This window comes from Cryptomeria japonica, chromosome 6, assembly GCF_030272615.1.
Source record: "Cryptomeria japonica chromosome 6, Sugi_1.0, whole genome shotgun sequence".
NCBI classification, from domain to species: domain Eukaryota; kingdom Viridiplantae; phylum Streptophyta; class Pinopsida; order Cupressales; family Cupressaceae; genus Cryptomeria; species Cryptomeria japonica.
In genome coordinates this window covers 171,244,617-171,271,265 of record NC_081410.1, presented here as the reverse complement: position 1 = coordinate 171,271,265, position 26,649 = coordinate 171,244,617, and the positions used below count along the sequence as shown (strand labels likewise).

General features: G+C 36.1%; 1 protein-coding gene across 1 annotated transcript in view; it reads right to left on the bottom strand.

Annotated features, from left to right (window-relative positions):
- LOC131071796 (cell number regulator 6) overlaps positions 1 to 20,444 on the bottom strand; it is a 68,181-nt gene extending 47,737 nt beyond the window's left edge. The window contains exon 1 of the mRNA XM_058007754.2: positions 19,952 to 20,444. Coding sequence (XP_057863737.1) covers positions 19,952 to 20,062 — 111 coding nt within the window. The 5' untranslated portion in view covers positions 20,063 to 20,444. The remainder of the gene's footprint in view (positions 1 to 19,951) is intronic.
- Positions 20,445 to 26,649: the final 6,205 nt, after the last annotated feature.

Here is a 26,649-nt window from a genome sequence, read left to right as displayed (position 1 = left end):
AAATAGAAAATTTTAGGAGTTCCACAACAATATTCATTTGGAAGTCCCATAAGATGAAATAAAATGTGTCAAAATACAAATATGAGGAAAAACATGGATAAGTAATTAAACATTTGTGATAAATGTCAGATTAACAAGGTCAAAAGAGTAGCAACTACGGAAATTATGCCATTATCAATTCCTAACAATAAACAGGAGATTATACCTACATGTTTCATCATTTGACACAAACCCCAAAAATTAAGCACTATGTAAATTTGAACCACTTGCATGATAACAAGGGATCTCCAGTTTTAAATCAAAAATTGGGTATCACATTAGAAGTTAAAAAAAATGCATGAATTAACTAAATGAGAGTAAGTAACATAGAAAGAGCTTAGGAAAAAGAAAATGAAGTCATCATAGATGACCATTTGATTCTACTGTTTTGGCACACTCCTCTCTAAGATATACTAGAAATGTTATTTCTTCCAACAGTTGTGTTTTACATAGAATATGTGGACGCTCGGAAGAAATCAGCAACATGACCAACAATCACCCAATTTGCATGCACCCTTATGAATCCCACCTCCATCACAAAGCTCTCCTTATAGGAACTGATACATCCTTCACTCATCCCAAAAGAGGCCATGCCCTCCTCCCCCATGGATGCTTCCCCGTGGTCCCTCCACAGCTCCAGAATTGCACCCTCAAATGATTTAGATCATCAAAACAGGGAAGTAATCCACAACTTCCTCCAATATCATGCACATCATACCATTTCCAAGCATGGTTTTCATATTGAAAAAGAGAACAGCTGCTATCATAGGATGCCCACACCCCCTGCAAATCCTTTCTCAATAGGTGAAATGGAACATGGACTTTGGTTATTAAAAGGTAACAGTAATATGCAGATTAATGAGTGCCTACCCTAGCCAAAGGATCCTTCGGACCTAGATCAAAAAGAACCCTTGTGAGTTCAAATGACATTCTAATGATGCTAAGGGGATACTCCATGGCTATTATTCAGCTCAAAGAAGGAAGGAGATGCATCCTTCCAAAGTGGACCTTGGTTCATGAACAAATCAGATCACTTTACGAAGCACAGGACACCAGCCTTAATCAAACTAAAGATCTCTAAAGTGTGGCACTTGTGGGTTTGTCTCTCCCTTCTTCCAAGTGGATATGAGCATAATATTTACAAAGAATCTAAGTGTCCTTAAAAAATCCACAATGTGTAACAATATAGATCCAGACAATCCACTTTGAGATATAATCAGAATAGATTTGGGAGCAATTGACTAGAATAAGCCTATAGATCATAAGATCCTCTATAGGTGTCAAAGGTGCCACAAAAATAGCCATCTATCAAGACTTTATTCCTCACTAGGAACTCCAGCCTCAAATAGCTGAGTTAACTTACCCCAAGAAAAAATTGCACTAGTTGAGACTCCACACACTGCTCACAAAATACACTTGAATTGCCCACAACAAGAAATAGAGTTTTGACAAATATATTCGACTAGAGGCAAAGCAAATGAAGAATGCAAAGACCCATTGCTATTAGTCAACCTATTTGTAATGCTAGTTGACATGAATGCAAACGAGCCACAACATTTAGAGAACAGATACGTGAAGATATGAAATCCACAAAAAGATACAAAATCCATCAAGGCTAAACAACCACAAAAAATGCAATTTCAATCTCAACAATCTTTAATGATAACAAGAAACAAAGGACAATAGAGAAAGTAAAAATTACACGAGCCAAAATTCACAAGTAAGCAATGTCAATTCATTGAAATTGTGCCTATCAATATGCTTACAAAGGTAAGCCAAGTTGGCTATCTGTAAACTGATTACATAAGCAGAAAAAGTGCAATTTCAACAAAGGAAACAGCTTTCCTAATTCTCGGAGCTAGTTTTAACCACTACCAAGATACTTATTAATTTTTATTGCCAAATTCTCATTCTAATCAGCTAATGACCGATATATTTAACACCCCCCCCCCCGCCTTAATGACCAAATTAGAAACAATTTCAAGCTTGTCTAAACTTGACAAGTTTATCTCTATTAAGTGGTTTGGTCATTATGTCTGCAATTTGCTCCTTTATAGGACACTAATAAAGATAAATGTCTTTATTATCAACCAATTGTAGATTAATGGTGACGAATTTTAATATGTTTGGTTATGGCATGACATACTAGATTCTTCACCATCTAGTGGACTCCCCAATTATCATAGAAGGGCAAAGTCAATGTAGTACCACCAAGTTGAAGATCAACCAAGATTCATTGCGACTGTATCACATCACAACCTGCATTGACAGTTGCTTTATATTCTGCTTCAATGGAAGATAAGACAACTATATGTTGTAACTTTCTCTGCCATGGAATTATTCCTAATCTGAAAGTAAAGATATATCTAGTTGTAGAAAGGTAGGTACCAATTCCCAATCAGAATCAATATACCTAGATTGCATTGAATTAGTGAAGTACTAATAAAAAATGCCAAAGGTAAGTGTTCCTTTCACATAGTGAAGAACATGTTTTGCAACTTGTGAATGTTCTTCTTGAGGTTTGGGCATAAATCTGCAAAAGCAACTTACTATAAAACACAAGTCCAGCCAAGTGGTAGTAAGATAAATCAAATTACCCATTAGTTGATGATACGTTCATGCATTGACAGATGGTGAATTAGTGTTAGTTGAGAGTTTGATACCAACTTCCATAGGTGTAAATGATGGATTATACTTATTTTGAACCTTTCAGAATTAAATGCGGCATACTCAGTTTGAGATACATATATAGCATTCTTAAGATGCTAAAATTCTACACCTCAACAAAAATGCAAGAGCCCAAGATCAATCATTTCAAAAGTATTACAAGATTAGATTTCACCTTTTGAAATCTAGTGATAACAAAATCATCATCATAAACAACCACCACTGGTTTTTACATAAAGCTTTGGATCAGAATAGCTGATTCAATATACTAGGGCCCTAGGAGCTCGCTTAAGTATGTGCAATACAAGGATTTAGCCAACCTACAAGCCAAATGTTCTTTTCTTGGAACTTTGAACCCTTGTGGATACACCATGTAGACCACCTCTACTAAATCTCCATTCAAAAAAGTACTTTTGACATCTATTTGACAAACTCCACCCAAACTACGTAACAATAGAAATTAACAACTGAAAGGTTACCATCTTTGTAGTAGGGACAAATGTCTTATAATCCATCACAACTTGCTGCACATATCCTTTTTTGACAAGCATAGCTTTGTACATGTCTAAAGAACAGTTTGATTTACATTTGACTTTATACACCCATTTGGAAACAAAGTCTTTTTTCCTTGCAGTACCCAATTCTCATTTTGTAAGGCCTAAATTTTTATCTTCATGGCATACTCTCATTCAAGGTTTCCCTTGTCTTCATCATACATGTGAAGTTCAAAGACCTACAAGACAATAGCAATTAGACCACAAATTACCATCTCACCACCTTGCACAAGTAGTTGCCTATTTATGTAGATCGGCCTTCCGTTGCCTTTAGTAATTCATCCTCCCATACATCTTTCATTGTGTTATGATACCACTTCAATCTTCATTGTTGGATCTCCTATGAAGTTTGGGTATCACCCTACACATCATTAAATTCTCCATGGAACTAGAGCCTTTTACTACTACTAGCTCCAAGCCTTGTTTGACCTCCACACCAGAATATATTCCATAATTATTAGTAGTGTGTTATGTGCCTAGGGATATGATATATGGTGTATTTAGGTGGATGGAGATGCCAACATTTGGCACACATCCCTTAAGTTAGTTATATTGAGTCATGTGAACAACTTGCATATTTAATTATATCAAGAGATAAGTAGACCTTCATTAGGATTATACCCTTCCACTATATTATTAGGAGGTCTATATAAAGAAGGGGATTATCATTGTAAGATGTGTGTTGAGTATGATATTGTTTTGGGATCTCTTGGAGATTGTAATCACCCCTTTTGGGATATTCTTAAATCTCGCCCTAAAATCACAAGTTCAATTAAAATAAGAGATATAGTTCACTAAAATACAAACTTACCAATTAACAATTTCCTCTCCAACATAAACTTTGGTTTAAACCCTGCAATAATGTTAGTCAACATTTGAAATGTAATTCATAAGGCCAATCATTTCCATACAGGTTAGGGATCCAATAACATATAAATGCAAATATAACTAATTGCACTAATAATCAAATAGTATTCTATAATCAAATCATATAATAGCTATTGAATCTTTTAAGAAAAACAAATAAGTATTTGAATAACATCACTCATTGAGATCTAATCTATAGCTTCATTTCCAAAAATCAGCCATGGTAGGGATTGGAGAGGAATGCACAATCAGGTGCCCAAAACCATTCGCTGAAACTAAGCCCAAGGGCATGATATAACACCCCTTGGCCCACAAGTGGTAGGAACCCTTGTCCATCCAACATGGGGTGGTCTACTTAGAGGGTGAACTGGTATTTACTCTCTCAACTGTGTCTCCTCACTAACCCATACATGATTTCTTCTTTCACTTTCCAAATCAACCATCATAGGGATTGGAGAGGATAACACAAAGGGTGCCCAAAACCATTCACCACAACTAAGCCCAAGGGCATGATATAACACCCCTTGGCCCATAAGCAGCAGGAACTCTAGTCTATCCAACATGGGTGGTCTACTTAGAAGGGGAACCCGTATCTACTTTCCCAATCGTATCACCTTGCTAACCCATACATGATTGTCTGTAGGAGAATAAATTGATTGACTAAATAATTATAAGAGTCTAGATAGATTAGCAATTTCCATTCTTAATTATCTTAATACTCCATAAGAGATTATATGTTAAGCAAGATCATCATATTGCATACCAATTACTTGCTAGATCACAAGTCTGTTATTTGCAGGTTATTAGATCCAAGTCTGCTGTTGCAGGTTATGTATAACTGATCTGATCAAATTTCTTGATGCCTTTTCTTCAATTGATGGTCTGCCTTATATATCTTCAAGAGAGGATGGAGAGTCACCTTCTTTACTAAGAGTCCCATCCCTTAGAAATGATGTGTCTCTTCCTAATTAATCGCTGCTCTTCATTCACTTTAAACTGATGCCCCTTCAATGGTGATTGCTGACCTTTCATCTTGATCACTGCAGTTGTAGGACTTATTAAAGATAATACATTGCTTATCAAGGATGAAGTATTTTTAATATCTGATAGCTGTAGCGTATTGGGTTCCAATATTAGAGAAAATTTTGAAGTCTTATGAATAAGACAATTTTTTGATGATAGTAAATATTTATTTCTGCTTTTAACATTTTCTCTGATTTCCCAAATCTATACTAGGATCATTTTCTGATTATCAGGTTAATCCTTCTTATTCCCAATTGCTAGTATGAAACTAGCGTCACTTTTTCCTCAAGTATTCTTTCCATAGACTTATATGCTATTGATGCTACTTTATTAAGTGATTTCCTCATTTGTTAATTTAGGTGGATTATCATTGTCTAATGCTGGAGGAACAATCTCTGACACCAGCAGTCTGTCTTTTGTGAAGTGTGATTCATATTGTAATTCCCAGCTATAAAGCTGGCTGCATTCAAACATTAGATAATGGGATTTATTGCTGATGAATCATTTAAACCATCCAAAAGCTACCACAATGCAAAATTTCCTCCTTGAATGCATTGATTATGATGCGGATGGGAATTGCTTTGGAGACGGATCATTACAGAGATATAGTGTGGAAAGGCTTTGCATAAGGATTATTGTATGGTGTTACCCTACCTCAAGGGTTTACTCTATTTATGCATTTATTGAATATTAGGGTATCTTGGCCCGCAAACATCTATCCTTCCATTGTATTATTAGGAAGAGGTCTACATAAAGAAGGGGATTACCATTGTAAGATGTGTAAGAAGTATGATATTGTATTTGGAGATATAGCATGGAGTGGCTTCTTCCATAAGGAGTATTGTATGGTGTTACCCTACCTCAAGGGTTTACTCTATTTCTGCATATGTTGGTTGTTAGAACATCTTGACCAAAACATCTCGTGTTGCGTGAGATCTATCTTCTACATTATATTATTTCTATTATTATATGTGTGGATTATATCATAGTGATTTCCCTTATAATACAATTTGTAGACTTTGCATCATTCGAGAAGAAAGACATTTTCTCATCTTCAACTACATCTCTACTAATCACAATCATATACTTAGAGATGTCAAGTAACCTATATACTTGGGGACTGCCCATTATAGCCAAAAACATATAAGGCTTAGAATTTGCATCTAATTTAATCCCACTCTACTCAAGAGGTAGTGCAAACACAAGATGACTAAAAATACAAAAATCGTTTACTAATGGTCTCTTTCCTAGCCATGCTTCTTCGAGAGTGATTCTACAATGCCTTACAAGAACATTGGTAAGGATGTAAATAATTTATTCACGACTCCTACCCAGCACAAATATGGCACATTCTAGTTGTATGTTATGCACCTTGACATCTCCATAACCACTCTATTCCTCTACTCCACAACCACATTTTTATGTGGAGTGTTTGTAGTATACAATACATGTATATCACTCTTATCGCATAATTCCTTGAACTAATTGGAGGAAAACTCCCTCCATTATCTAACCTTTGCAATGTCCCCTCTTTGCGCCTAGTCAGCATGGGAGTACAATTAGCCTATTTCGAGTCCTTGAAGACTAAATGGTTTTTGGTTAAGGGACTTTGTGTCCTGATTGAGATCATGCAGGGGTTTTTTTAGCTTTTCAGTAGAGTTTTCGATTTTTGGCATGGAGTTATTTCAGTACTTACTATTTATAGTATGTCAATGGGCTCCTGATTTCTTCAATCAGTGCGGGGTTCCTATCTTTAACTTTGGTGAGTTCAAAGGCTTCAGAGAAATATTTGTGTTATTGGCCATTTCAATCTTTTTTAATGTTGCCTTTAAGCCTTTCAGAAAAGTACCCCATGGCTTAGTTGAATAACATTGGTTTTAAAAGGGGGACCATTATCCCCATGGTCTAGTTGAATATCATTGTTTTTAAAAGGGGGGCCATTATATTTCCTTGACTTAAGGCTAAGATAATGCCTTAGAAAGTGGATGCCTAAGGGAGAAAAGGAAATATTTAAAATACAAAATATTTTAAGAAGGCAAAAAGTGTGAAAACCCTAAAGTTGCCCTAACTCACTCTCTCATTCTTTAAAAGGGAGATTGAGCCTTCATTTGTGCATCTTTGTTTTGGTGAATATAACATAATGCTGCTGGAATTTCTACAGAGAACAGAAACTGCTGGTTAGAAGACGAAAACCCTCAGTTGGGACACTAGTTTTGGTGGTGAGAGATCCACCCTAACTGGTCATTGCATCAGAGATCAAAGTTTCAGTGATTTTGGCCTGTATAGGGTTTTTGGTTATGGAATAATGAAGCTTTTCAAGGTTTTCTGATTTGGGTTTCTAGTTTTGGTGTGTGGTTTGAATGTGTGGTGTAGGTTTGGTGTTGACTTGGTTTCTTTTTTTTCATGCTGGAGTTGATTTTCAGAAATCTGGAAAATGCCCTACTCTAAGTAGCTGAAGCAAACTTGTGAGCTTATTTCTTAGGCTGGAGATAATCAATCTGGGTATTACTTCTATTGACTTATCACAGTTGACTGATCCATTTTGTGCCATCATTTGCGTTGTTTGGCAAAGTACAGATTTTACTAGAGCAAATCACTCCTCAAGGTGGCTGTACCGCCTGCCCTTGGCTGGTGTTTCAGAATGAGTTTAAATCAATCATACTTGGGATCTAAAATCTGCATATTGTAGCATCATTAAAAGGGGTAATTTCTGGTAAAGTTTAAGAAGATGATTGCTGTTGGTTTGGCACTCGCATGTGCCCTTTCTTGTTCCATGGGAATGAGTTTACTGCCCTTATTATGTTCCAATTTATTATCAGGATATTCTGATTTTAGCTGCTTGTCTTTTTGGTATTGTTTTGGGCTAACATGTGTGTGAGGAATTGAACATCAGTAGTTGTATCTACTAATATCTCCTATGGTAATGTATTGGTTAGAGTGATTTCCTGTTAAAAGCTTCGTATCATTGCATGCATCTGAAGCTAACATTTAGTAGCCAAGCTGCCTTGTTTTCTATATTGTTTCCGCATAATTTTTTACAAAAAAAAAAAAAAATCAGGGGTGAACATTTCAACCTCACTCACTCAATAATTCTACCTACTTCCTTTTCAGCCAAGGCTTTGAAAGTTAAGAAACATGAGACATTTAAACTTCTACTTCAACAAGTAGAATCACATCGTCCTTGAAAAGTCATCAACGGACAACAAGAAATATTTGATTCTGCACAATGGGTGCCTTCACTAGGCCATACAAATCAATAGAACTAGGTCAAGACTCCTTTAGCCCTGCATGCTTTATCAATATCAAATGGGTGAAATCCCATTGAACATCCTATGCATATATCTTGAGTATTTTGAATAGATGGAAGTTCATTCACCATATAAGTTTTGTTTAGTAAAAATAAAATACCGATTAATCAAGTGCCCATGCCTTTCATGCCAAAATATACTTGTATTTTTCATCACTATCAATGCATGTGATTCCACATTTTTGGGATCAAAGCTTGTACAATTCTTTCTCAGTAATGCCAATTGCAATCACCCTGTCAACGTAGAGAGTTTTGACCATAGATGAGTGCCTTAAAAGTTGACACAAAAATTAGGCTTCTTGGTTATTTCATTATTAGAAAAAGGATTCATGTTAATGTCAAGGGCATGTTAAGCATTACTGAATGTATAAACAACATTGTACAATGTGACACAAACATTACCAGACCCTTCAACAATGAATCCACCCATCTCCTAAAGTGACATAATCACTTCTACTTGTATCCTTAGTAAAAGATACATACCAATCGTTGCGACACAATGTGTCTAGATGTACGCAAGTCAGAGAACAATATTGCAAACTCCATGGATTGTTCTTGTGATGTAACAAATGTGAATCCATACCCATTTTTCTTTTACAATTGAACTCTCTTGTTTTATTTTCGTTCTTCTAGGAATCTATGTTTAAATTATTAAACAAGTCATTTGTTTGAATTATGTTGTTTACCAAACTTGTTGCTACAAGAATTGCAGTGGCAACCAATTCTAGCTTTGTGGACTGACCCTGATTCAAAAAAGACCCAAATTCCCCACTTTGGAAGTATGTTGAAATGATACATGTTCCAAGTGGCGAGGTATATGTTTGGGTTTGTGGTGGGTATGATGTGTAGTATACAAGATAATACAATCAAGTGAAAGCTCATCTCTGTGTCATTCTTGGAATGGGTGTCAAAGTTTCTCCAAGAAAGAATGGTGTACCCATACCACCATCTCAATTGATACAATATACTAGAGCGTGAGAAACTAGCATACCTATCTTTAGAGGAATATAGGAAAAGTATGTCAAAAGATATCATATTTTTCATTATTCCAATTAAAAAATTATATATTATTATATTGTAATTAATATTACATGCATGAAAAAATAGTTTTATTATTATTTTTTTAATTTTATATTTAATTTATTACAAGATTAGTATATTCTTATTTTTATATATCAATTAAACTCTTTTAAAAAGTAAAAAAGCTTTTAGTACCAAATTATTATATTATATTATTTCTATTAAACTCTTGAGCAAAGCAAAAAATATTAGATTGAGATAATTATGAAGTTAATGATTGCATGGAGATAGAGAGAATTTTTTTTTATTGGATTAAGAAAATATATTGCAGAGTGAGATAGAGAGAATTGATTGATCACTTAAACTCAAAGTGAGTGGTAGTTGAGAGGAGAAAATAAATAAATGTTTTTTTGTTTTTCATGCTTTAAGTGTTACAAACACGTCAAATTAAATGCTTCTAGTTTTTATTAACGGACATTTTTGCATCCATATGTGAGTGTAATACATCTTCAGCATAATTATTTAAAGCAGCAAATTGTAGAACAAATCATATTTTGGCAAAGAAAGGATTCCGAAGAATGAAGTCCCCTCTTCCCCATATAATCTTAAAGTTGTGGTAGAGAACCACCCATTTTTCATCATGCCTCAAGCAAAGCCTACTTCACGTAAGACACCAAAGGGACCATTGGCCTTTCAAAATTAATCCCGAAAGATTGTTTATCAACACATTGCAAGATGTATATATGCAAATGGTTTATCTTTCAATGTTGTTTGCTCATCATATTAGCAAGAAACAATGAGAAAAATTAATAGGGCTCCAAAAAAGTAAAAGAAAATGGGTTATGCGAAGGTGTGTTGCACCTTAATGGAAAAGGAAGTAAAAATTGTAGAAGATTCATCGAAGCCCATTAGCGATCTGTGGAAAAAGATAGAGGAGTCTATTTCTAATGAGTGGAAGGAGGCCAAAAATCATCCCTTGATCAATGTTATTATATTGTTTCCTAAAGAGGCGATGATTTTGAAAGAAGTGCATTGTGAAGGATAGATAAAGGATGCACAAATTATTGGTAACATTCTTATAGGAACCATTAAGGAGAAGGAATCTATAATGTTGTCCAAATCATAACACAATGCAAAAAAATGTAGAGCAACTTATTTGTTAGTAGAGAAATCTAATTCACACATCTTTAGGACACCTTGTGCAATACACCCCCTCAACCTAATGCTACAAAAGATTAGCAACAAAATTGATTGGATCAAACAAGTGTATGTCAAAGCCGAAGAGATCCAAATTTTTCTCACCGACCACCACATGTTGCAAAGCATATTCAAAACATTCTCAAAATTTGAGCTACTGAAAGTAAGTGAAACAGTATAAAATTTTGTGTTTCACTTTAAAAATCTATGCTTTATACTAGGTACTTTTATTCTTTGTTTTTCTTTTATTTTTTTCTTTTAAAATAGGTTGTTAGGATCCATTTCACCGCCAACATAATCACTTTGAGACTTGTGAGGGTTCAAGAAGCACCTTTTAGCATGGTCATCAATCAAGTTTGGTCCATATGGAGGCCATCCAACATTAAGGGAGCACCAAATATTAAACAAATGATCCTAAATGACACTTGATGAGATTGTGTGGGATAAAAAAATGGGTGCAATATTGATTATGCTCAAGGGGGATGATAAAGAATTAATAGTGAGTTATTATAAAGGGCTGTTTAAAATTTATAAAGGGTAATTCAGTTACCCATATAAATCACAAACAACATAACAATAAATAAGTAGCATATATATGTTTGAAATCCATCTCAGGCTAGTGTAAGAATAACAGCATACTAACAATAAAACGTCATTCTTTCCATATCTTGTCAATTCATGTGTGTGCTTATCATTCTCCAACTTAGATCCTTATTTATGAAGAAGTGCCTCTGTATGCTCCTTATCTATGAAGGCATGCCTCCTTACACTCATCCGGAAGGATTGCAGTCACATCATCAGATAAAGCACTAAAACAAACAAACAGCAATAGATTATTTTGTTCATATCCATAAAGAGCCTTAAACAAACAAACAGCAATAGATTATTGGTAGGTATTATACTACAAATTTGCAGCCGATAGCAACCACCTGGACCAAGTGGATTGAGAATTTGTTAAATAATTTTGAAAGTAACCATACAAAACATTTTCAATAGTTTTAATCGATCGTTCGTTTGAAAATGTTGGGTAGTACTACAAGCCAATGCACTCCCCATCCTCTTAAAGGATTTGGCCAAAAAGTTATTGTTAAACTAATGTCCTGTGAATTCTCATTTGCTTTGGAAGCTTACAAGAAAAATAGATCTCCCCAAGCAAGATGTTTTCTGCCTATTTTGCTGAAACAGTTATGAAATGAGTGAAATTCTTAATATAAAGTTTGTTCCTTTATCTTGAAAAAATAGATAAGATCCTTGCAACAAGAGAGATCATTCCACCGACTATGCTTTCCACCATGGGACTGCACACCTCATTCTTTAAAGAAACTTGCTGTAAAAATACTATCTTTGAATACTATTGAGTCTTATTAGATTTAAAATATCAAAATAGTTGATATAAATAAGTCATGTTTGTGTCATATACCAAGAGCACAATGTCTCACTTTGCACATCTTCACTCCTCTTTCACGCAACTTGATGGCAGAGTTTTAGGCATTTTCAACAAGGCCTCTATGGGAAATGAAACAGGTTTAGGTTCAATGGGAGATGCTAGTCTGCACACATCGCCACGCTCGGCTCCCATTCGGAGCTAGAAATAATTCAGCGAGGATGCTTCATGTGCTTCTGTTAGGGCCAAAAAGAATCTGCCACACCCCTCCCCACACAGCAAACATGGAAACACATATTCAAAAGATCGCTATCTGCTACTTGAAGCACTTTCTTCCTCTCATGCCCCGGTCTCTAAGATTTCAGCTAGTTCAGATTGCAACAAGGGGGTTGTCAATGATGGTTCTGAAAAAATCATGGACAAGTGCTCTAATAATCCAAAGCCTGATCTGAAGGGTGCTACGAATCTTCTTCAGAAGGTGGGAAAATGCCAATCATCTAGATTTCAAGGCTGATTTGTGCCAGGATGCTCAAGAGGAGCGCATGACTTTGTCTCCAACAAAATCTTCTTGGTCTGCTTCTCCTTCTGGTCTCCCTTCACCCCGCACCTCAGGTAACTAGAAACCCCCCTTCACAGTTTTTCTTTCAAATTCTGTAATGTCCCCTACTAGGAGGCTGCCAATTCCTGTAACTTAATAATAGTTCTGATCTGATCTGATCGATGATCATGTCACTAGATGCTTTTGACTACTTTCCTTCTCTCAATGTGAGGGAGAGATCGCACATCTTCATTATGGATGCCCTTTGGCAAGAGACACACCCTTTCACCATTAGCACCCTTTGAAAGAGTGCAGCTCTTCATTACTTCTGCCCTTTGAAAGGGACACTACCTTTCACAATCAGATCTGCACTTCTTATTTAAATCAGATTTGCACTTCTGATTCCCAAATTATCCCCTTCTCAAAATGGAGTTGACAACTTTTCCTTCCATGTCTTTTGACCATTCATTAACTTAATTAAATTTTAATTATATTTAATTATATAATTTTATATTTTAATTATTATTTATTATTAAATTCTATTCCAAAATGGGGACATTACAGTGCGCCCCACTCAAGATTGCTTGTCCTCAAGCAATGATCATGGAATGTTCAAAATGATTCCCGATATGAAATGGCTTTTGAAACACTCATAGAATAAACATGCTGCTACTTTTTTGTAAAAACCCTAGTTCTTGCCCTAAATCACCATTTTATGTAAAACTACAAATGGAACAAGATGCGTACCTGATTGAGATCCTTCAATAGGTTAGGAAACCATTGGGACTAATAATATAAATCTCTAAAGAAAGATAATTAAGCATAAATTAACTTAACCAAGGTCTGGTCTGTAAGAACCTTTCACAGGCTGTGTTTATTGTCTCTGTCCATTTAGTTGAACCTGGTGCGTTTGTGTTGCAATAGCAATTGTTTTTGACAGATAAAACAAGTTTTGACAAGATATGAAGGAAAAAAAACAACAGTGCTATAATCTGAAAATTTATTTATTTCAGCCTGAGGTCTCTTATAACATTCAAACAACACTAATATTCCATGGAATGCTAAGACAATAATAATAGAATAATTTCATAGGTAAATTACTCATTTTCTGATTGGAAATTCATCAAACCCTTGCTGTTCATGCAAGCAAATTTATGACAGCAGATCACTGTTTATTCAATACTAACCAGAATCGCCCATGCAATAGCTCAAAGTGTCAAGGAAGACTAGGCGCCACCTTTTGTAATTATTCCATGGGTTTTAGAAGCTCCCTTGCCAAAATTGCAGTCTTCCAGCTATCTAGGGTACGGCTTCCAAAGCAGGTCAAATCAGCAACCAATCACTTCAGAATTTCTTTATTTCTCCTCTAGCTGTAGTTATCAAACCCTCTTCAAAGAACAATGCCTCTTTATCCAATCTGCTCAAACTTGGTCTCTAAATGAAACCAACAGTAACAAAATCATCTGGTATTTCACAGACTCTAATGTTGTTGCACAAGAATCCAACGTTTCCTTGCACCAATACCTCCGATCACCTGCAGAATAATCTTCTGCTGAAAACCCTTGGCCAAGTCTCTTCTCAGAGCAAAAATCAGAATATCGTCAATCACCTAATCCTTTTCAAAACCCAAGGCAACCATATAAACTCTCCAAAGGACGAATTAGGGCTGCAGCCCTAATTGGCACAGCTTCCCAAGTTGCACGATTTTATCATTTAAAAGATGTTTAAACTTTTAATATTTCTTTTTGACTATTGAGGCGTCAAAAATAAATCATCTCCAGTCTAATATAAAAAGTGGCCCCATCCAATGAGAAATAGACCTTCACTTAAGTTATAACTTAAAGTGACTTAATAATATTAAAACATTAAAGTTTGCCACTTAATATTTAATTAAAGTAATTAAATATTGATATCTCTCTAAGTATCCATCAGAATTGCCTGCCGTCAGAACTGGAGACTACCAAACCATACTCTGCCATTGCCCAACCCAACTGGCTAAAAATAGCAAGACTGCTGAAAATAGAAAGTATCTCAAACGGAGTCCTGAAGACCTCAAATGAAAGCCAGTCCTGTAATGCTCACTCTAAAGATGAAGAATCAATCTCCAGAAGACCCTCTAACCAACATCATCAGCCTACGAGGGTCAATGATAGGCTAATCTACCAAGCTGATAGATGTCAACTAGAAGGGGACATCACATGGTCCAGCTCCCTATAGGAGCTCAATCATAAGAAAGTGGGAGTAAGAAGAATGATGAGGTGTCCAAGAGACCCTCTACCCTAGGCCCAAGAGTGGAGTGAAAGCCAGAGCCCTTTTGGCCTCATGGGACCATCGGTCAAACTACCATGAGGTGGGCTACCTAGTGAGGTATCCTATCACGGTTCCCCTTCATCACTTCCATCCTTATCCTTGTTATAAGTGTGATTGTCGTTGCACCAAAAGATCGACATGTTAGTGCCCGATACAACCACTAGACTTATAGAATCCACGAGAGGCAGTTAAGCCATGTCACAAACCCTAGCGCTGTGCTGCACAGCACAAGGATACAAAGGGCGCACACCTTGCAACAATCCCCCCCCCAGCGCAAGCAAGAGGTTTGAACCTTGACCAAGCTCTGATACCACTTGTTACAAGTGTGGTTGTTGTTGCACCAAAAGATTGACTAGTTAATGCCCGATACAACCACTAGACTTATAGAATCCACAAGAAGCGGTTAAGCCATGTCACAAACCCGAGCACTGCGTTGCACAACACAAGGAGACCAAGGGCGCACACCTTGCAACAATCCCCTTGCTAATAATCAATCATGATAGAGTTTGGAAAGATACAATAGGGTGTCCTAAATGTCCTTCCCCTCTAAGTACAAGACCGGTGGACTCTGTCTTACATCCCCTTGGCTTGATGGGACCACCAATCAACTACCATGAGGTGGGCTACCTAGAGGAGGACCTCATCACCATTCTCCCTCTTTGTACTTCCTTATATTAATACCATGGCATTTCGCTCAACATATGAATCATATGGTATTCTTCATACAAATGATAATATGAATTACATATACATTTCATAATTATGTAATTTTAAGACAAGTTTTCTCTCTCCTTGTCTCGCATCACTTCTTAAATGGTTTGCACAATATCATAGATATCACTTAATGTTAAGAACTTGTGATCAAAAGCATGACACACATCTATGACCTCAAATACAATGTTCCTAAATAAATGTCTATAGTCATGGAGCAAACAAACACATCAGATATGAATCAAACACGGAGCATATACTTGAAAACACAAAGCATACACGGATATCTGCAAACACGGAGCATACATGTGAATACACATATTGTTAGATTCTTTTTCCTTAACTAGAATGATTCTTTGATTCATCTTTAGATTCTTTACCCTGCAGGATGGCAGGATCATTGCTTTGATACCACTGTAATGTCCCCTACTAGGAGGCTACCAGTTCCTGTAACTTAATAATAGTTCTGATCTGATCTGATCGATGATCATGTCACTAGATGCTTTTGACTCCTTTCCTTTATATCTCTCAATGTGAGGGAGAGGTCACACCTCTTCATTATGGATGCCCTTTGGCAAGAGACACACCCTTTCACCATTAGCACCCTTTGAAAGAGCGTAGCCCTTCATTACGTCTGCCCTTTGAAAGGGGCACAACCTTTCACAATCAGATCTGCACTTCTTATTTGAATCAGATTTGCACTTCTGATTCCCAAATTATCCCCTTCTCAAAATGAGGTTCTCTTCTACCTTTTATATCCCATGTTTGAGGGAGTCACAACTTTTCCTTCCATGTCTTTTGACCATTCATTAACTTAATTAAATTTTAATTATATTATTTTATATTTTAATTTAAAATTTAATTTTATTCTTTTCTATTTTAATATTATTATTATTTATTATTAAATTCTATTCCAAAGTGGGGACATTACAAATTCGATGCCCGAGGTTAATGTGGGCAGTCTCATTAGCGACAAAGAGGAATTTCTATAGAATAATGCCCTCATTTGTAGATTTATGAGATCTTGGCCAAGCCTGCGTGATCTTCATTCCTGTATTTAGTGATAATTGGAAAAAACATATGACAGATGAAATTAGCATTTATCCATGTACTCGAGGATTTTTTATTTTGGAATTTGAATCTGAGGATGATAAGGATTTAATCCTTAATATTGGGCCTTGGTTTTTCCTTGGGAACTTTTTATGCATGAAGCCTTGGTTCCCTTCCTTTGATCCATGTTCTGAGACATTTTCATCTGCATTTTTGTGGGTGCGTCTACCTTAACTCCCCCTACAATTTTGGGAAATTGAGTGCCTAGTAGCTATTGGCAATAGTTTGGGAAAATATCAAAGCATATCCAAAGAAACTATCAGTTATGAAATGCACGACTTTGTGTCAAAATGGATAGTTATGAAATGCACGACTTTGTGTCAAAATGGATCTCTCAAAGGGACTTCCAGCTGAGATTTCATTGATGGCTAGTAAAAGACGTTGGAGATAGACTGTAGATTATGAGAAAATAGCTCTCAAATGCAGGATATGTTTTTCTACAGAACATTTCACTTCCGATTGCAGAAAGAAGTATTCTCAAGTGCAGGCTTAGCCTTCTTGGTGGAAAGGGGTTGCTTCCCACCACTATGTTGTTCCTACCATGGAGAAACCAGACTCATCGGCCCCAAAGACACTTCAAGAAGACCCTCATTTGCCAAGTGATTATCCTTCTCTTGGCTCAGATGCCCCAGAGACCATGCCCTTGAAAATAGTAGACTCCACGGAGGGGATAAATGTGGTTTCTTTGACTTATGAGGAGAATTCAATTGCATGCCCAAGCAAAAGCACATCTTCCACGGTGACTTTTGGGTCTCCTACTGCCACTGGTTGTGAAGTAACTTTGTTTAAAGAGGAAAGCTTCGAAAAACCGCAATCTAGGTTCGAGATGGAATGGACTGAAGTAAAGAGAAAGAAGACTACACCACTAAAAGTAACAAATCAAATGGCTTTAAGATCATCAAAGAAAAGGGATGTTTAAAAGATTTGGAATTCTGACACAACCCCATTTGGGTAATGCAAGTTTTGGCATTTTTGGTTTTAATTTATATGGGAGTGTCAGTGGACCCCTTGTCCACAACTTACCAAAAAATAAGTCATGTTTGTGTCTACAACTACATACATTGTAGCTAAACAATCAAAATTGACAAACTATTTTCCATTTTTAAGACCCGTCTCAAAATCTAAAGAATGGATTTTCTCATCCAACTTTGTTGCAATGAACTAAGGATTTCTTTAAAAAGGTATATTTCATGGTGTTGCAATATGATAATTTAATGAATTTGAAGCCTAATATGTATCATCCGAATTTCATAATTCATATTGACATGATAAGAAAAACAATCATAAAATTTCTTAGATAATGTTAATATACCTTATTTGCTTTAACATCAAGGGTGGGAGGGTCATTAAACAATCCAAAGGCATCACATGAATTCATATTGTCATCTAGTGCCAAAGGGAATCTTGTAGGTTGCTTCACTTTGAATTAGAAATTGTTTACAAGTGAATTATTAGCTTGTAATCTGAGCCAATCATGAAATTTGTTTGGTGGTGTGGATACCAACGGATTCTAAACAATGAAATTCTATATATGAGTCAATTCAAAACAAATTTAATTATTTTCCTCTTTCAAAGTAGCAAAGCCCCGGTTTCTATGTTCTCTATATCCCTTGTCTTTTTTTCATATTCATGTTCATCATTTAGAATCAAACCTGTAAGACTTGGAACATGTATACACCAGTTTCCACCTTCCTCTACACCTTGAAAAACCATTTAGAATTAGGACCATTACCTCTTGCCAGTACTAGACTTCCCTTTCTAATCCGCACTCATTATTGTCATAAGACTATCATTGTTGCGATTGTTTTATAACAAACACCCATGTCCTAATATGAACTCCTAGCATTCTTCAACATGCAAAAGCTCCTCTGGATAACCTGGGTAGAAGCTTTTGTCCAACGTTTTAAGAGTAACTGACCCATCATTAAAGAAACCGAATAGATGACTTGACATGTTTTTGTATTTCAAACCAATTACATGCTGCTTAGTGTCTATTTTGAATCCATTAACAATTACACCTAATCTACATAGGCGCCTGCTAATGCCTTAATCATAAGACAATCTTTTAGAGCTCCGTCCCCTGTTTATTATCATATTTGGTTAGTGTACCAAACGCTTCAGTTGATTCTGATTGTTTTAATTGGTCACAATTTTTACAATACCCCTTTTTTCAATTGAAAAATGTTGTAATTTTTTCTATTTTTGCCCAAGTTTCCCCAATTAATCTTTCTGGGCTCCTTACCGATTGACACTATTGGAGTTCTAGGAAAGTATCCCTTGATTTATGGAGACGACTACATCACAGCTATGGAGGAAGCCATATCTATCGACCAAATGGGTATAAAGATTTATCAACCTAAAGGCTGTATGTCCTAAGAAAATCATTTATTCTTTCAGAAGCTGCCACAACTTATCCATAAATTTCCCAAGCATTATAGAGGCATTGATGACCCATGCGTACAAACACCAATCGATAGGTCAAATCCATCAAAACACAACTAATGAACAAGCAAGAAGACAATGGCAATTACAAAAGGCCATTATTGACCTTTTAGCATTATCAGAAAGAACAATTGCCACTGCAATTAACCGTAATTAATAAGTTACCAGAATCGCTGGCATAAAGCAACTGATGTATAAACCCTTTGCCAAACGTTGAGCAAGCATCCTACAAAGCGTGGCGTAGCATTTAATTCCTGAAGCTCATCAGCTCAAAATCTAAAAAAAAATAAACATGCAAATGCCAACCCAACGCACCCCTGATACCCATCTATATACCTAAAACCCTAATACCACAATCCATTTGTTACATATGTGACACATCGCCCACTATTAAAGCAATGGAACCCAATTAACCAACAGCTAATGGATGCCCCTGTAAATTTGCATAACATTAACTCCATTTTATCATCTCGCATCAGTGTCCATTTTGACAAACCATGCTATCCAACCCCATAATCTCGATGGGACTACAACAGCAGATGTCTGAATTCTACAAATATAATTTAATGCCCTTGATTTCTTCTGCATACCATATAACCAAATAAGAACGCTATTGATCTAGATCTGACCGTTCATGCCCACCAAATTTGAATCGTAACGAAGGAATTTAAACAACTTGGCTTAGGCCAAACTCAATTAAACAAACCCAAGATGCAAACGGAAGCATCCATACATCACGAAAACAATGAGTTTGTAGTTAAATTAAAGAGAATGTAACCAACCTGCGGAACATGCACAGGCTGATTGAGCTCCCCAGGGCGTATTTCTTCCAGAGGTGCATCGTGGTCCTTTGTTAGCTTCACATAACGCGATATATTACCATCCTCTGCCATATTTGGCCCAATCTGCCCTCACACTGCTCCAAATCTAATTAAAATCCCAATGCTTACAACAAAACTCTTGGGTTTGTTCCAAATCTAATTAAAATCTCAAGGCTTGCAACAAAACTCTTGGGTTTGCTCCAAATTTTATGAAATTTTGGACAAGATCTGAAAACGAATGACCCCTTTTATAGGCCTTGATCATCCGTGCAATTGTGAAAAATAGAACACAATGTGATCCGAAGACGAAGAGTTTGCATGATAGAAATAAATGTGTAGATTAACGAGTAGTTGACTAAGGAAGGATGAATGTGCTCCTCCTTCCTCGGCCTCCTCGTCGTGTGTTGAGGTGCATTGACAAAACTTCTATTCTGACGCACGCCCCCAATCGGCAGGCATACTTTCGTAATTTTTGTTTGGTGGCAGGGTGAGTCCCACTCAGTCCGTCAGCGTTTAATTTAGTGCCATTTGTCTAAAGTGATTATACTATTTATTTATTCATTTAAAGTGTTATACTATTTAATTATTCATTTAACTCTTTTATATGTCTCTAGTTTGGAAATTTGGAAATTATTAAAGACATGATATTTCTACAATCACATAGTTTTCAATATATTACGAAGAGGAAAAACTACTAATATATGTACATTTATAAATTAACATTTTGTTAAAGAAATTAATCTTTTTTTCTAGTTCAAGCATGCTTATAAGAAAAGATTGGTATATTTTAACAAGGAAGAAAAGATTGGTATATTTGAACCCTCTAATGGTTGGCGAATGTTAAACAGAAAAATGCTCATGATGTCAACCTTCTTCAAAAATTTCAACATGTTTCGTGAGGTTGGGTATAAAAGAAAGTCTTATCCCTCATTTGAAACATATCTCGTCAAGGAATTCACATCAAGCAATCAAACATTCACAAGGAAGTGAAGGAGAGGTCAATTATTTTGATTTTCAAGCATTCAAGATGGATTCCATGATCAAATTTATGTGAAGGCATGCGCGATCTTCCTGACTTCCACTTAGCAACATCAACTTTCCATGAAGACTTCAAGTGAAGGAGATTCGTAGAAAAAGGTATAACATATGTCAATTTTACATTTCCTTAAGGTTTTTAGCCTTTATCCTATAAGGGTAACCTCTATTTTTCATCATCAATGTTGTAGGGTTAATTCCAACCCAGAGTTTGACTAAGGTAAACCCCTATACAACCCAACACCATTTTTCTCTCTTTTTTGGGTGCGAGATTCAGATCTAACAAAGAAGGATTGCAGATTCATAAAGTACAGGCTGACATAAAGAGATTTTGATTTTTAAGAAGCAAAAAACCTTGGACATCGGGGCTTAGCCCCATAGTTTGACACTTTTCTAATTAAATTTTAGGGAGATAATCTTTGTGACACTATGACCTAAAATTTGTTTATGTTATTTTCTTCATACACCTCTAGGATAGTGATGCCTAACCCCAAAATTCAACACTTTCAAGCTCAAATTGTAGACATGGGTTCCTTTTTTATTCTTATTTCTAGATCTATACTCAGAGGTTCCATATTTGTTTTGTAGCTTATTATTCATGCCGATTATTATCTGTAATGGTAAAAAATTAGGATTTCCACCATTAAAGGAATGAAAACCACTAATTTACCATTACATTCAAAACAGGGAGGAATCCAATAGATCCAATCCCAAATCAAGGATGATAAGGACTAAATACTGAATGGATTTAAGGGGAGTGTGAATAAATTGACCCTCTTTTGTGAGTTGAAATCTTGAAATTAGGGAAAAGTGTTGGAAATGAAGGTAAAAATGCGGAAATTGTGAGCTACAATCGTCAATTTTTCACACGCACCTAGATCTAAGTAGTGTATACAGATTCAGATCTGACCCTCGAAAAAATCCAAAAATGTCGAGATTGGTGTGCCCGTCACCTTGGTCCTCCTACTTTTTTGCATGCCAAAGAGGGTTGATTCGTCTCTGCAAATAATGCCTATTCTGAAGAGCACGGCTTCGTACTTGTTTCATGCACACAGAAAGAAAGGGAAATAGGTTGGGAATAGGGGTTTGCCTAAGTCAAACCTCAGTTTTAGAATTAACCTTGATTGAAATATTGTAAATACTGAAATAAATGATAGAAGGATATACCTCAGATCTGCAATGACTGATAATGATGCTTTGCTTCTTGAATGTAAGCACATATGTTGTATGAAAATGGCATGAACATGACAAAACCCTAATCATACACACATGCTTGCAAATGAATGATGTAATGTTATTGCACAATTGATGAATGAAGAATGCAGCCTTGAAGACCTCTAGGGATGATTGATGAATGCTTCAGTGCTTGAATGTTTGATGATGATTATTTCACCTTTCTATTATGATCTCTTGTATACCTTCTACTATGCAAATGGGATGGGAAAACCTTCTTATATACTTGTCTGTCAAAAAATGCATTAATTTTCCAACACGAGCTTACACGGGGAGAGATTTCTCGTTCATTTTTGAAGAGGCAAGAGGGGATCAAAGAGGGGTCCAATTAAGGGGGACTAGAGCGTGGCGCCCTGGTCCCAATGAGGACCAAAGCGCCACACCCTGGTCCTATCCCTTTTTAGGGCCAGACTAAGTGGTTATGCAATGGATAAAGTGGAAACAAGGCCCAATTTGCATGGTATAAGCATAATCAGGCCTTAATTAGGAATAAGGATGCGAACACTAAGGTAAGGGCCCTAAATGCAATCAAAATTGCAAAGGGGTGCAATTTTAGGATGCTACATTTAGCCCCCACTTTAGTGAGAGTATGCACTTACGCAAATACTCACAGTAAAGCAAACAAAAGAGAGATGAAGAGGAGGAATGCAGAGCAAGATCACAAGAAGTATAAGACATCACTAATTTCAAGGGATGAAGCTCCCAATCTTAGGATCAAACTCACTCAAACATATGCAAGAGCACACAAAACAGGACAAAAACCAAAAGTGCAAACAAAGACAAAAAGGCAAACAAAGGCAAAGATACAAAAAGACACACAACAAAAGCTAAAGACCAAAGACAAGACCTCAATTCAACTAACCGAAGAGACCTTGTTATCAAAATGTCTCAACCACTAATATCATTCTTGAAAAATATCATCTCACAAACATAAATGATCACATAAAAGAGAAAAGCAAGCATCATCCATAAATTATCAATTGCAAAGCTATGAGTTCATGAGAAGAAGGAGATAGAGAGCATGAATACACACTAGATGTGTTTATCCAGGTGATCCATGAGAAGAATGATGAAAGATAGCATAGATACATCGCCCCTAGATGTTTACATCTAGGTGATCCATGTTGGGGAGGAGAGTAGGAATAGTCTAGCCCTATTCCACTGGTTCCACTCATCCTCGTGCATGTGTGCAAGTGACATTTGGTTCCAAGTATATATCACCTTGTATAATAGTTTGTTTCCTCTAGTTTCGAGTGTGCAACAACTTGTTTAAGACATGTAATATAAATGCAAATGCTAAGGGGTGAATGTGTGAATGTCAAGAGCCGAATGACAGATACATGTCTGGTTCCGAGGACATCCCATGTAAGAGTTTTCTCTGGTTTCAGTGATGTGTAACCCCGTCTAAGACATATATCAAATGTTGTGTCTGGTTTTGAGCATGAAGCATCTCGTATAAGAGTTTGTTTCCTCTAGTTTCAAGAATGAACACCTCGTTTAAGACATGCAAAAATATAGTTCAATATGGTATAAAGGGAGTGATGCCTAACCCCAAAATTCAACACTTTCAAGTTCAAATTGTAGACATGGGTTCCTTTTTTAATCATATTTCCAAATCTATACTCAGAGTTTCCATATCTATTTTGTAGCTTACTATTCATGTTGATTATTATCAATATTGCATCCTTATACTTAGTTCTTGCATTTTCTCATTCTATCTTATCCAATCATATCAATAGTAAAAAAGAAATAACCAAGCATTGTGCCCAACTCTCCCTAGGGTTTGTAGTTAGGCCTATTGATTATTCTTTAATGTATGTAAATGTTAATGGATTTGATTCCTATTTTGCATGTTTAGAATAGTAAACCCCTTTCCACTACATTAGAATTAGACACACTGATATACTAAGGGGTGGAGGGTGTGTCGTATATTGCAAATATCAACTTAAAATCCAATTCATCATTAGGATTATTACCAAATATACATTAAAACAGCTAACAAACTAATAAACACAATCACACATTAACACAAAGAAACATCAAATATACGTGGAAACATAGAATGGAAAAACTATAATGAGAATAGTTGCTTGGGTCTACTTCCAAAATTCAGCCTCACAAAGTAAATAAAGAACTTACAATATTTTGTTAGCTCCAACCCATAGGAATTACAATCTATGATGGAGACACCGGTCCCCAATTAGATTTGTAGGCACCAACCTACATGAGATATCAATCCCCTAATCCAAGAACTAGGTAAGGAGATACCAACTCCAATTACAATAAGATATATGAAAAATATGTCATGTGAACCTTCAAGGCTAAACCTTCAATATTCCTTTGATCGGGTCTATTGCAAAACATTATCGCAGTGTGCACACGAGATCTACATTTTAGTTTGCACGCTTATACAAATTGAGTAGACAACTTGAATAACTTGTGTCAAAGTTGTCTTATATTCACATACATACACTCACACCATTAGAATGAATCCAATCACTAATATATATGCATTCCTACGTTAATTACATCCTCAAGTTGGCCTAGAACTTATTTGTACAACATCTGCAAGTTGGTCATAGGAATAAACATTAATATGAATGTGTAATAGGCCCAATCTAGAGACAACACGTTACAACAAAAGAAGGAACTATGGTATGTGTTTCCCAACACTAACTCAATTGGTCCCCAAAAACCTTCACACGCTTCCTCCAGATGGTGTATAGTACAATACTTTGGTGCATTCATCATGAACAATAACACAATCAATATGCAAACACAATGGCCACTTTTTCATTAATAACTTTTGTCTTCTTAAGCTCCACCTCTAGAACTATGAAACAATAAACTTCATTTGGCATTCTATTTTATTTCCAAACTACAATCCATAAATCTCAATTTTGGTAGAATGCAAAGCCAAAAACCATGACAATGTGATTGAGTGCACATACTATTTCTTAGCAATAGGTCTCAAAAACATTTTATAGATACTTCCAAACAATAAAACATATGCTAAACAATTAGGAACAATTGGTACCAACAACATGATACAAATCGTGAGGGTAGAACCCCTTTTCCTCGGGATTTGAATGTTGATTCCCCCCTTCTTATTTTGGAGAAGGAAAGTCCCAATGATCTTTTAGGCATTGCGAAGAACGCAATTGTGGATTGTTTTCATATGAATAAGTGGTTGTTCCATGAGATCAAGAATATCAACCTCAAGTTGTGTTCTATTTCCAGCAAACAAGATAATAGGGAGCCCCCTAGGATGAAAATGAGGGTAGAAATCTGGTTGCTTCACTTCATAAAGTTGTTAAGGATGTCGAGACTATGAAATTGAATTATGAGGGCAGAATCATGGGTTTGAAGAAAAAAGTGAAGCACGTTAATGATAGCATTACCACTCTGGTTTTCTTTAGCCACAAGGTTGTCAAGAGCAATGCAAAAAGCATTAACACTATGGTTGACAGACTTGATAAAAGGTATTAGAGCAAGAATTAGGTGGTGGATGTGGACATTGAGGATAAAGGTAAACAAGTAATGGAAAGGGACTTGGGCCTGTTGGGACTTCAAAAAATTTGTCAAATTTTGAAAGCCCAATTTCAAAATTTTGCCTTATGCACTTAGAGAATACCCTAATAAATAAGCCTAGGTAGCTCACTTTGAGAACCTATAATTTTGCACCCCTTAATTATCAAGAAAAATCCCTTTTGGGGGAGTGTTGAGCACCTTTCATAGATACCATGGGTCCATTTGCAGCTTCCCTTGATCAATTTTGATGAGTTTTTGATGTCCCTGTTTGGAGGTCCAGAGATTGATTTGCTATATGCGGTTGTTTCACTTTTTTTTTAGCAAGCCCTCTTTGAGGCATTGCATCTTTGCACCAGTTAAATATTAAGCCAAACTGATGGTTTTCCATGTTTCTCTACATGTTTATTAACCCCCACATCAGTTGGCATAGCCCCATGAGTCCATTTGTCAAGTTTCCTAACTTGATTCCATTTGCAAAAAGTTCAGATTTTCAAGTTGACTGTACACAATTTGCAGAAAGTAGCCCTACATTTGAATTTATATTTGATCACCCAGTGAAATGCACATACAAATTAATGTTCTTCTACATTTCCTATATAATTATCTACAACTTGGCCAACTTATAGCCCCCCAACTCATCATTTGTTATTTTTTCAAAGCCCATTCCAAATGCACTTTTTCAAGGTTTCAAAAGCAGCATCTTCAGAATTTTCAGAGAAGGCAAGTTGGGAGGTTAAAATTTTGCACATTTGATGGAATTAAGCTAAACCCTCTTGCACACTTATTCAAGGTATCCAGATGTATCATCTCTCCGAGTGGCAACCTCTGAAATGGAGTCTTGATATTTTTTCAACTTGGGG